General features: G+C 44.4%; 1 protein-coding gene across 4 annotated transcripts in view; it reads left to right on the forward strand.

The window, feature by feature from the left end:
• Positions 1 to 12,019, forward strand: part of LOC116970062 (nucleotide-binding oligomerization domain-containing protein 1-like) — an 87,279-nt gene that overhangs the window by 65,949 nt on the left and 9,311 nt on the right. For all 4 annotated transcript variants that reach the window (XM_033016799.1, XM_033016812.1, XM_033016805.1 and 1 more), the window contains exon 8: positions 6,821 to 6,904. In XM_033016799.1, the coding sequence (XP_032872690.1) occupies positions 6,821 to 6,904 (84 nt within the window). The remainder of the gene's footprint in view (positions 1 to 6,820; positions 6,905 to 12,019) is intronic.

Consider the following 12,019-nt stretch of genomic DNA (forward strand, 5'->3'; position numbering starts at 1 on the left):
ATATCACACGTTTTTATCTTCACAAATGACCCTTGTACATTGTTTCTCCGACGTCACCATTATGAATCCTTCTTTAGAACTGGAAACAGTACTTAAAGTTTGCATGACCATAACTTTACATAGGTTGACTGTGATTGCCTAGAAATTGACCCAGTTTCTCTTCTTTTTATGTGAAAATTACACATAAAAGCTGCTTTTCGATCACACCTGTCGTCACTTTAGAGTCAAATAGCAATGGTCAGATAATTGGTCTACTTGGCCTGTTACTTAGGTTCTGTTACTTTCATGATTTGTAATTTGGTTTGGCTCAAAGGACTTGACCAACCACTGAGTACTTTGTATTTAAGAAGGAACTGCAGATGCTGGAAAATCGAAGGTACACAAAAATGCTGGAGAAACTCAGCGGGTGCAGCAGCATCTATGGAGCGAAGGAAATAGGCAACGTTTCGGGATGAAACGTTGCCTATTTCCTTCGCTCCATAGATGCTGCTGCACCCACTGAGTTTCTCCACCACTGAGTACATGTATATTGGTTATTGCACAACAGATTTATTAATTTATATCCAGTACAAATATATAAAGTATCGGAAGGAACTGCAGATACTGGTTTACATCGATTTACACCAAATGCTGGAGTAACTCAGCGGGACAGGCAGAATCTCTGGAGAGAAGGAATGGGTTTATTTTTTCAAGATGATTGTAATATTCTGTTTTTAAAACCTCAGAGGATATCAATAAAACATTGAATATGATTTGTAACCAATCCTATTACAACTTTTGTAGATTGAGCTATTTCTATTCATCCCTGTTTGCTTTCCACAGACCAAGCTCCTCTTTGAATGGGAACCACACCAATTGTGAAATATTTTCTTGCAAACATGGTTTACCTCAGTGACATGGTGTTTTCATTAATTCAACCCTTCCTTCAAGCTCTGCCCTTTAATCAATAATCTTTATCTAATTGATTCAAGTATTCATTTGTATGTTCCTTGTACAGGTTTTATGCATGGTTATCTCTGCTTACGTAATGCCATCTTCAAAATTCGTGCAAAGGCCATCACAGTCTGCAAATAGTCAACATATTTCTGTTTCAACATATTCCTTATAGTTAGTGTGGGAAGGAACTGCAGATTGATGCTGGTTTAAACCAAAGATTGACACAAAAAGCTGGAGTAACTCAGCAGGCCAGGCATCTCTGGAGGGAAGGAATGGGTGACGTTTCCCCAAACTAATCATCATGCTATTCTTCTGTATTTGATTAAACAATCTTTATAACACTGTTGAAGCAATGACATGAGTACATGAAACATGTCAGAAGCACTTCAATATTTTAAAAGATCTTGTTCTTTGTTACTTCTTGCATACGCACAATCCTCTTATCTTGCCTCTACCTGCACTCTGACGCGTCAGTAACCTGTACAATGCAGCCACACCCGCAGCCGCACCCGCAGGCATCTCTGTACTTGCGTCAATATTATAGACAACCACGCAGTGGATCTCTCTGTGCTGATCACACCCCTTTTCCTTTCTCAAATGAACTGTCAGCTGAATGCAAAAATTACAGCCCCGTTGAACAGTTTGCAAAGCATTGGGGCCACTAAAAACATGGGTGTCAATCAAACCAGTTCATTGCAAAGGATTGGGTAAGCCTAGATACAAAGGCAAGTGCTGTTCACCCTCATCTCCATTGTAACATTTCCTGCAATTGTAGAAGGGCTGCCCTGTTTTACAGTTTAGTCTATTGTCACGTGTACCGAGGTGCAGTGAAAAGCTGTTGTTGTGTGCTATGCAGTCAGCGGAAAGACATTAAATGATTACACAATGAAAGGTTCTTCATGTGTTAACCTATTCCCAGCGGCAATACAGCAATGATATAGAACTCCCAATGGCCTCTGTGCATGTCTGATTTGAGTCCATGAAACTGTTTGATAAATATAATAATTTATCCTTGGGCGTAGGTGCAGCACATTTTTAGAGGTAACTGTCCTCTGACATTGCATTTTTTAATTATTTTGGTTAGAAGTTGTCAGACGAGGCGATTGGGACCAACCTTTCTTAGTTTGTGCCCTTCCACTTGTGTGTTTTTCCCTGGAAGTTTCTGTTCAGCTGTGATTTGATGAGTGGAATATAGACAAACGGTTTGACTATCTTGGAAATTGGAATTGGAGTTGGGTCATTCAACCTTGCACTCCTGATCAGACAGACCCTGGGATTTACTCCATTTTATGTTTGCTGGAGATGTGTCCAAATAAATACTCAGCTGGAACTTCATCAGCTGCCCTTGCAGGCACGCATGCTGCTACCTGGAGTTTTCTGAAGAGCAGGGAGGGATGGCAACACTGATTTCCGTTGTTGAAGAGCTTTGGATAATGACACTGCGCTGATGAGGCCAGTTAACAATGAGGGAATGGAAACATAGAAACATAGAAAATAGGTGCAGGAGTAGGCCATTCGGCCCTTCAAGCCTGCACCGCCATTCAATATGATCAATGCTGATCATCCAACTCAGTATCCTGTACCTGCCTTCTCTCCATACCCCCTGATCCCTTTTGCCACAAGGGCCACATCTAACTCCCTCTTAAATATAGCCAATGAACTGGCCTCGACTACCTTCTGTGGCAGAGAATTCCAGAGATTCACCACTCTCTGTTTTTCTCATCTCGGTCTTAAAGGATTTCCCCCTTATCCTTAAGCTGTGACACCTTGTCCTGGACTTCCCCAACATCGGGAACAATCTTCCTACATCTAACCTGTCCAACCCCTTAAGACTCGATGGGCCGACTGGCCTTATTATGTGACTAAGATTTATGAACTCATGAACTGCTCAAAATGGACCTATATATGGTGATCCTACATTATACCCATTTCCCACAGATTCTAGCACTTGCCTACAGACTCAGGGCAAGCTGCAGGTTGTGAATAGATGTGATGGGCACACAAGGTCTATGTGACAGAAGGGTCTCGACCCGAAACATCACCCATCCCTTCTTTCCAGAGATGCTGCCTGTCCCGCGGAGTTACTCCAGCATTTTGTATCTACAGTATCTTCGGTGTAAACCAGCACCAGCAGTTTCTTCCTGCACTTGCAGCATATAGGCAGCTGTGGACTGGACTGTCCCAGAAGCTCAGAAGTTGAGAATCACAGAGGCATTGACTTTGGCAGTGAGACAGGTGCAGGGAACTACATGATATGATGTTTTGAGATTGAAGATCTCAGTCAAGACATCCTTGTCAAAAGGTAGCTCATGTAGACAATGCTCCATTGAGTCATAGAGTCTTACAGCATGGAAACAGGCCCTTCAACCCAACTTGCCCACGCCGGCCAACATGTCTCATCCACGCCAATCCCACCTGCCAGTGTTTGGTCCCTATCCCTCTAAATCTGTCCTATCCATGTACCTGTTTAAACGCTTCTTAAATGTTGCGATAGTCCCTGCTTCAACTACCTCCTCCGGCAGCTTCTCCGCTTAGAAATCCAGTTAACAGTGTGACTCCCAGTAAACCCGGAGTAGAAATCAACCTTGGCGATGGCTCCTGTGATGTGTGGACGGTGTTTTTGCAAGTCTGTGTCATCCACGGTGAGGAGTGCTAGATTTAGACACCTGTACATTATAAGTCAGTTTTGCTTCTAGTAAATCGGAGCAAAATACATGGGAAGCTCAGTTTTCAGTGTGAGCAATGTGCAGAATGAGCTTCCAGCCTACAGAGTACTGCACAGCTGTCTGCTTGTGAGTGTTTGTTCACCATTGGTAAAAGCTGATTCGGTGAGTGAGGTTTTTCAGATCAATTTTTTTGAAAATCTTACATACATTTTGGGCTTCGTAATATTGTTGACATTGTTTGGGTGAATTTGATGCTGGATACACAGTGCTAACCAACTCAAATCTTTCTAAAAAAATAACCCCAACTTGCACAACTGGTGCAACAACGTCCAGAAACACGATTTTCATGTTTATCACGTCTAATGAGGTTGAACCGGCAAATTACCAGGCCAGAGTCTTTTAATTATACAAATTAATCATCCAGAACAAGGGGTCACAGTTTAAGAATAAAGGGCAAATCTTTTAGAAGAGAAAAACTTTTTTACGCAGAGAGTGGTGAATCTGTGGAATTCTCTGCCACAGAAGGAAGTTGAGGCCAGTTCATTGGCTATATTTAAGAGGGAGTTAGATGTGGCCCTTGTGGCTAAAGGGATCAGGGGGTATGGAGAGAAGGCAGGTACGGGATACTGAGTTGGATGATCAACCATGATCATATTGAATGGCGGTGCAGGCTCAAAGGGCCGAATGGCCTACTCCTGCAGCTATTTTCTATGTTTCTATGTTTCTAAAAGTAGCTCAATTAACCATCTTCACACCACCCATTTACGAAAGCGAAATGTGGAAGTATTTTCTGCTTATTTTCCATTATTCAATGTGGTTTATTGTACCAGCTTGCAACTTGTCACTGACTTTAACTTTTCCCCACTAAACCACCTCTCTTTGTGGAGTACAAAGTCGTGAACATGTAATCTCACTATGTTATTAAATTCAAGTTATGAAGTCAATTTTATACTTAATAAATCTTTCAATGGTTGGGAAAGCAATTCTTGTACTTGCCCATTATCAGAATTTCCTGAGGTAGATATGGAAAAGCGTGGTGTAAACGAACTTGCCATCGGTCCCAAACCCAGTGTCATTTATTGAAACAGAGGGCAAACTCGCATTTATTTAGAGCCCTCCAAGATTATCACACATGCTTTCAAATGCGAAAAAAATGCAATTGAAGTATAGTCTCTGAGAAACTATTACAGCAATTTTGTGTGTTGTAAGATGCCAGAAATCCTAATGAAATTAATCTATTTTTGCTGTTTTTGACCGTTATATTGGGTTGTGCAGTAAAATAGTGCTGTGGGATTTTTCACTCCCATCTGGAGAGAATGCCCAGCTCCCTCATTATTGGAGCAATCATTTATTGCGTGGTCAAATCTATAAATAGGTGTGTTGCCTTAAAACCACCCGAATTGGATGGGAGAGTGAATCATATGAGCTATAAGACATGGCACTAAAGACATAGAAGCAGTATTAGGCCCTTCAGCCCATCGTCTGCTTTGCCATTCGATCACGGCTGATCTATTTTTCCCACTCAAACCCATTCTCCTGTCTTCTCCCTGTAACCTTTGATGCACTTTCTAATCAAGAACCTATCAATCTCCACTTTAAAAATACCCAAATGATTTGGCCTCCACAGCCATCTGTGACAATGAATTCCACAGATTAGTCAACCACTGGCAAAATAAATCCTCCATTTCCATTCTAAGGCACGTCCTTTCATTTAAGGCTAAGCCCTCTGGTCCTACACTCGCCCACTACAGGAAGCATCCTCTCCACATCCACTCTACAGAGGCCTTTCATTATTCAGTAGGTTTCAATGAGCAACCATCACATGTCCATTGATAGTTTTGACAGCTGTCGTGAATCTTTCTTTTCTGAGTTTCTTGTCTGGAAACACTCTCCCTTGTTTATTCCAGCAGAACATTTTATAACTTTGAATATTAACCTGCTTAAGCATCGCAATTCCATGGAAAACAAGGCCAGCTTTCCGATAGTCTTCACATAACATCTGTACCTCACCCCTAGCACCATTGCAGCAACGCACCTCTGCATCCTTAAGGGCCTGTCCCACGAGCAAGCGACATGCATGCGGCAAGCGCGAACAAACCGGAAGCGGGGGCCGCGCGGAGGTCGAGTGAGTGACGTGAAGTTTGAGCGAAGCCCGCGGGAATTTTGTGCGTGACGTACGGTGTCAAGACGCTGCGTCTCGTGTTGAGACGCTGCGTGTGCCCGTCGAGGCGGTACGTACAGCGTCGAGGCGGCTGCAGGCCGGCAGGCCATTGCCGTGCGGAATTTTTGAACACGGTCAGTTTTTCAGAACCAGCTCCGCACAACTCCATACGGCTCCGGAGATCGAAGTGGGACCGGCCCCACGAGGCCGTACGGCTCAAGCGACCACGTTAGGTCGCGCTTGCCGCATGCAGTCGCATGCTCGTGGGACAGGCCCTTAACCAGATGTGGTGGGTGATTTGGACAGAATTTTCCATCTGAAGCCCAAGCAGCAATTTGCAATGAAATACAATCCTCTAGCATTAAAAAGCCAGCTTAAGATGTTGTACATGTAGATAAAGCACCATTGTGACCACTGTCTCTGACTTCTTCTTGTATCTCCTTGTTGCTTTTACTCACAATGATGTTCTGATTCTGTGTTCCCAGTCGAACATGACATAAAGTAGAAACCAGATACTTGAGGAAAAGTGCTGGAGTAACTCAGCAGGTCAGGTAACACTATGAGGAAGGGTCCCGGTCTGAAACATCACCTTTCCACATTCTCAAGATGTTGCCTGACCTGCAGCAATTGTCAATTGAAATTAACAAGCAAGCACTTCTCTTCATAAGACGGCATTCAACATTTTATGTCCTATCAATAGAAGTGATTACTTGTCAATTTCGATGGCCACCCACAGTTAGAGTAGCAACTGAGACAATGGGGTTACATGGAAATAGTATCCCCCTCCCCCTCCCACACACACAGCTTATCTTATGTTTGTGAATTTCCAGAGTAACCTTCAATTCATTCTCTGGATCCTAATATCTAATTTGTGTTATAGAAATACCTGTTATGACAGAACTACCTGCATGTCACGAGAAATATTTGAAACCTGCTTGGAATAATATGCTAAAAGTATACTATTGTTTAGAAATGAAATGGTTACTTTGTTTGCACACCTTGTTTCCCTGTGTTGGTTTGAACCTGCAATGATTGTCATTCATTAATTGAATTACAGAATGTGGGGGAACCAGATTGGAGATGTAGGTGCTGTTGCTTTTGCTGAAGCGTTAAGGAATCATCCTTCAATACAGGAAATCAGGTAATTACAATCCTTGTGACGTCTTTGTGACTTAAACCGGTCACCAGGGCTCGTCCGGTCCTTGAAAGTCCTGGAATTTGAGACTCTGTTTTTCAAGGTCTTGAAAGTTTCAAGGATTTATCATCGGTCCTTGAAAGTCCTTGAAAAGTCACCTTTTATGATGAAAGTATTAATTCATGCAGTGATGTGGCGTTTTTTTCATCGTTTATAATGCTTGTGTTCATTAAATGTCGGGAAACATTGTTAGATATGTTTGCTAACAACATTCCCTATAGTTGGGGAACTAACTAGTTCCCAGTTAGACCCAGCAGAGTCAGACCACGTGCTGTCTGCATGGTGGAGGTTGTGGGTCTGGTGCTGAGCGGAACTCTGGTGAAGCGACAGCTCTGGCCCGCTGGTGGCTGGTGGGGAGGCGAGGATCTTAAGTTCTTTTTTGAGTTCATTACATTTATAAAACTGACATTTCTTTATTTTTTCCTACGGCCCGCAATAATGTGCCAAATACATAATGTGGCCCTCATGCTGAAACGTTTGGAGGTCCCTGTTGTAAGGTATAATTTCAAAAAAATGTCAGTATAAATTAAGGGTAAACAAGCAGGGAAATTGTGTCAATTAAAGGTATAATTATGAAAAAATTATCAAAAATTTCCAGTGTAAAGGATACTTCTCTATAATTAGAGTAAAGAAGCAAGGAGCAGGTATCATGTTACAAGGAGGTGTAGGTGTAAGAAAATATTTTCAATATGACTTAAGTGTAAACAAGCATGGAGTTGGTGTCATTTTAAGATTTTCACAAATTTTCTGTGTAACTTAAGAAGGGACAAGCAAGTAAAATGTGTTATTTTGAGGTACAATAACAAAAATTACAATATAAATTAAGGGTAAGCAGGCAAGAAAACAAAGTGTCATTTCAATGTAGAATTATCAACACAAAAACACTGCATAAAGGGGGCACAGCCCCTTGGAACCCTACCAGGGGGTAATGCCCATTGCACCATCATCTCTCTAACTCTTTTTTCAGTCATGCCCGATGACTACAGAGGTCAGTGCGACAGACCTGTAGTCATTAATCCGGTGGGCGGCGCGGCTCTCGTCAGCAGCGGCCTCTGCAGTCCGTCTGCGTTTTTATTATTTTATGTCTATGTTTTTATGTAGTTTTTGTTATTTTTGTTGGGGTATGTGTGTGGGGGGGTGGGGGTAACTTTTAAATCTCTCCCTGCACGGGAGACCCGACCTTTTCTTTGTCGGGTCTCCGTTGTCGTTGGGGCTGCAACGAGGAGCGGCCTCCAACTGGAAGACCGGGGGCTGTGGTGCCGACTACTCACCTCACCGTCGCGGAGCTGGCCGAGTCCAGAGCGGGTGGAGCTGTGGTGGACGCTGCTGCGACCCGACCCCCAGAGCTTCGGAGGCTGCAACTGCGGGTCTGGCGGGCGGCACCGGGAGCCCGCGGGTCCCTGGAGGGAGACCGCTTTTCGGGGCTTCCGCAGCGGCGACTTCTCTCGCCCGAGTTGCGGGGTTGAAGAGCTCCTGGAGCGGGGCCTTACAGCACCTCCCCGCGCGGCTTGGAATGGCCGCGGGACTCTGCGAGCGCACGCCGGGGGCTCTAACACCAAGACCCGGTGTGCGACCTTGCATCACCCGGCGTGGTTTTAATGGCCACGGGACAATTCGCCATCGCCCGCCGGGGGCTTTGACTTTGACTCTGACATGGGGGGGGGGAGAGTGCAGTGGAGAGAAAAGTTTTTTTGGCCTTCCATCACAGCAATGTGATGGATGTTTATGTAAATTATGTTGTGTCTTGGGTCTATTTGTTTGTAATGTATGGCTGCAGAAACGGCATTTCGTTTGGACCTCAAGGGGTCCAAATGACAATAAATTGAATTGTATTGTAATTGTATTGTTGTATTAAGACCAGTAATCTTTGCCTTTTTGGGTACAGGGACAATAGTGGAGACTTTAGAAACATAGAAAATAGGCGCAGGAGGAGGCCATTCGGCCCTTCGAGCCAGCACCGCCATTCATTGTGATCATGGCTGATCATCCCCTATCAATAACCCGTGCCTGCCTTCTCCCCATATCCCTTGACTCCACTAGCCCCTAGAGCTCTATCTAACTCTCTTTAATCCATCCAGTGACTTGGCCTCCACTGCCCTCTGTGGCAGGGAATTCCATAAATTCACAACTCTCTGGGTGAAAAAGTTTTTTCTCACCTCAGTCTTAAATGACCTCCCCTTTATTCTAAGAAGCAGGCAGGGGCAGTACAGATTTGCAGGGACAGATTGAACAACCAAGAGATGAGAAAATGGACCATCAGTGCTCTATTGAAGTACGAATATAGAGAAGTTAACCATCTGATGTGTAATTATTATGTAGTTTAGTGTCGTTCTGTGCTACCTGGACTAATGGATTGACTGATCACCTTCTCAGATTTCCCTGAAGATCAGCGTCTGTACATCAGAGCACACAAGTAACACAACAGAAAACAAGGTCTTAACACCAAATTCCAATGGGCATTTGGCAATAATTCGAGCTACATCAATGGTTCATAACTTTGAAGGAACTTTGAGTTGAAAGTTGTTTTTTCTGCTGTGTTCTTTGTACCAGAGGTGTGCAATACATGATTTTCAATCAAATCTGAGATGGTGACCAGCCAACCTTCTTACTTACTTTTATTTGGTACAGAATCAAATCATCCAATACCAAGCAATATACAAGTCGCCGATAAACCATCAACGTTTGCTGGATTTTGGTCCTTGAAAATGGGATTGTTGGACCTTGAAAGTCCTTGAAAAGCCATTGCATTTATAGCTGTACCAAGTGTACGAACCCTGGGTTACATAGATTGCAAGCCAATACCTTATTGTAAAGATGATCAGATGTCACTGAGTCGCCTGTTCCATCCAGATTTATTGCTCAAAAATGTGTGCTGAGAATGCAAAATTTATTTCGGGCTCACTGTGAACTTGAGAGGTGATGAAACAGCACATCGCTAGTCGTTCTTGGAAGCTTGAGGATCATTTAGTTGAGAAAAGGTCTCCCCTGCTTTTTCTAAGGTACACTTGCCACTAATGGAACCAAGTATGTCTGAATGGTTGTGCATACTGTGAGTCACAAGGCATGAATACAAGTTCAAGTTCAAGTTCAAGTTCATGTGTATTGTCACATGCACCAATTAAGGAACAGTGGAATTTGATTTACCATGTGACCATACAAACAAAATAGCACAATACACAATAGAGAACAACATGAACATCCAGCACAGTGGAATCAATATTCTTCACTGTGGTGGAAGGCAATAACTTTGTCAGTCCTCCTCCTTTGTTCATCCGTGGTCGGGGCCATGAACTCTCCGCAGTCGCTGCTATGGACGGCCCGATGTACAGGCCCTCTCGTCGGGATGCTCAAAACTCCGACGTCAGGACGGACAGACAGTCCGTGGCTTGGAGGTCCCGAATCGGCCGCTTCCTACTGGAGACCGGGGCTTCACGATGTTATAGGCCGCAGGCCGCCGGTCGGAGCTCTTAAAGTCCACACTTCGCCCGCGAGGCTTTCTCTATGGACCTGAGCACAGTGCGTGGTGATACGGAGTCCAAGGCTCTTTCTCCCCACTAGCGTGAGTGTAAATGATCCAATGAAGCTATTTTAAGAACTCTCCCTGTTATTTTGACCAATGTTTACTCAATCCTCACCTTAAAACAAATGATTTGCCTATAATCTTATTTCTGTTAAGAGGCATTGAGGTAAAATCATGAGAGGAATAGATCGGGTAGATGCACAGTATCTCTCGCCCACAGTAGGTGAATCGAGGACCGGAGGACATAGGTTTAAGGTGAAGGGGAAAAGATTTAATAGGAATCTGAGGGGTAACCTTTTCACACATAGGGTGGTGGGTGTATGGAACAAGCTGCCAGAGGAGGGAGTTGAGGCAGGGACTATCCCAACGTTTCAGAAGAAGTTAGACAGGTACAGGGATAGAACAGTCATGGTTGCACAGCGGTAGAGTTGCTGCCTTACAGCGAATGCAGCGCTGGAGGCCCGGGTTCGATCCCGATTACGGGTGCTGTCTGTACGGAGTTTGTACGTTCACCCCGTGGGTTTCTTCCGAGATCTTCGGTTTCCTCCCACATTCCAAAGGCTTGGTAAATGTAAAAATTGTCCCTAGTAGGATAGTGTGAATGTGCGGGGATCGCTGGACGGCGTGGACCCGGTGAGCCGAAAGGCCTGTTTCCGTGCTGTATCTATAAAGTAAACTAAACTTAAAAGACAGGTTTGGAAGGATATGTATGTGCCAAATGCGGGCAGGTGGGAATAACAGCTTTTTTTCCCCTCAAGAGATAGATTTTAAGAAGCATTCTATGAGTAGGGAGAGTAGAGGAAAGAAGAAAGAGTCTGAAAAGACTGGACTCTTCCCCCCCCCCCTCCAATCACCACTTAGCACCCAATTACAGCCTGACCGCAGAAGACGGCGGCCTCGTCCACTACCCACCCCCTCCATGCTGCGCAACATCACTTCTCCATCATCAACAATAAAAATAGAGGAGGTGGAGAGGATGTTCAGAAGACAGAAAAGCCGGGTATCTCCAGGACCGGACAATGTTTCCCCCTCGACCCTCAAGCTCTGTGCCGAACAACTGACACCGGTCTACACAGACAATTTCAACCAGTCCCTGCAAACCTGTACAGTCCCTGCCTGCTTCAAAATCTCCACTATTGTCCCTGTATCCAAAAGGGCAAGGATTACTGGTCTTAATGACTACAGGACTGACCTCTGCTGCCATGAAGACCCTTGAAAGCCTTGTGCGGGACAAGCTGAAAAATCTCACAAACTCCCTGCTGGACCCTCTGCAGTTTGCATATCGGGCCAATAGATCAGTGGATAACGCAGTCAACAAGGGCCTGCAATTCATCCTCTAGCACCTAGACCGCTAGAGGACCTATGTGAGGATTTTGTTTGTTGATTTTAGCTCTGCATTCAACACCATTGTGCCAGAGCTACTACACTCCAAACCTTCCAAGTTGACTGTGCCTGAACCCCTCTGTCGGTGGATCACCAACTTCCTGACAGACAGGAAGCAGCATGTGAGGCTTGGAAAACACATCTCGGACCCGCAAACC

This window comes from Amblyraja radiata, chromosome 2 (assembly GCF_010909765.2).
Source record: "Amblyraja radiata isolate CabotCenter1 chromosome 2, sAmbRad1.1.pri, whole genome shotgun sequence".
NCBI classification, from domain to species: domain Eukaryota; kingdom Metazoa; phylum Chordata; class Chondrichthyes; order Rajiformes; family Rajidae; genus Amblyraja; species Amblyraja radiata.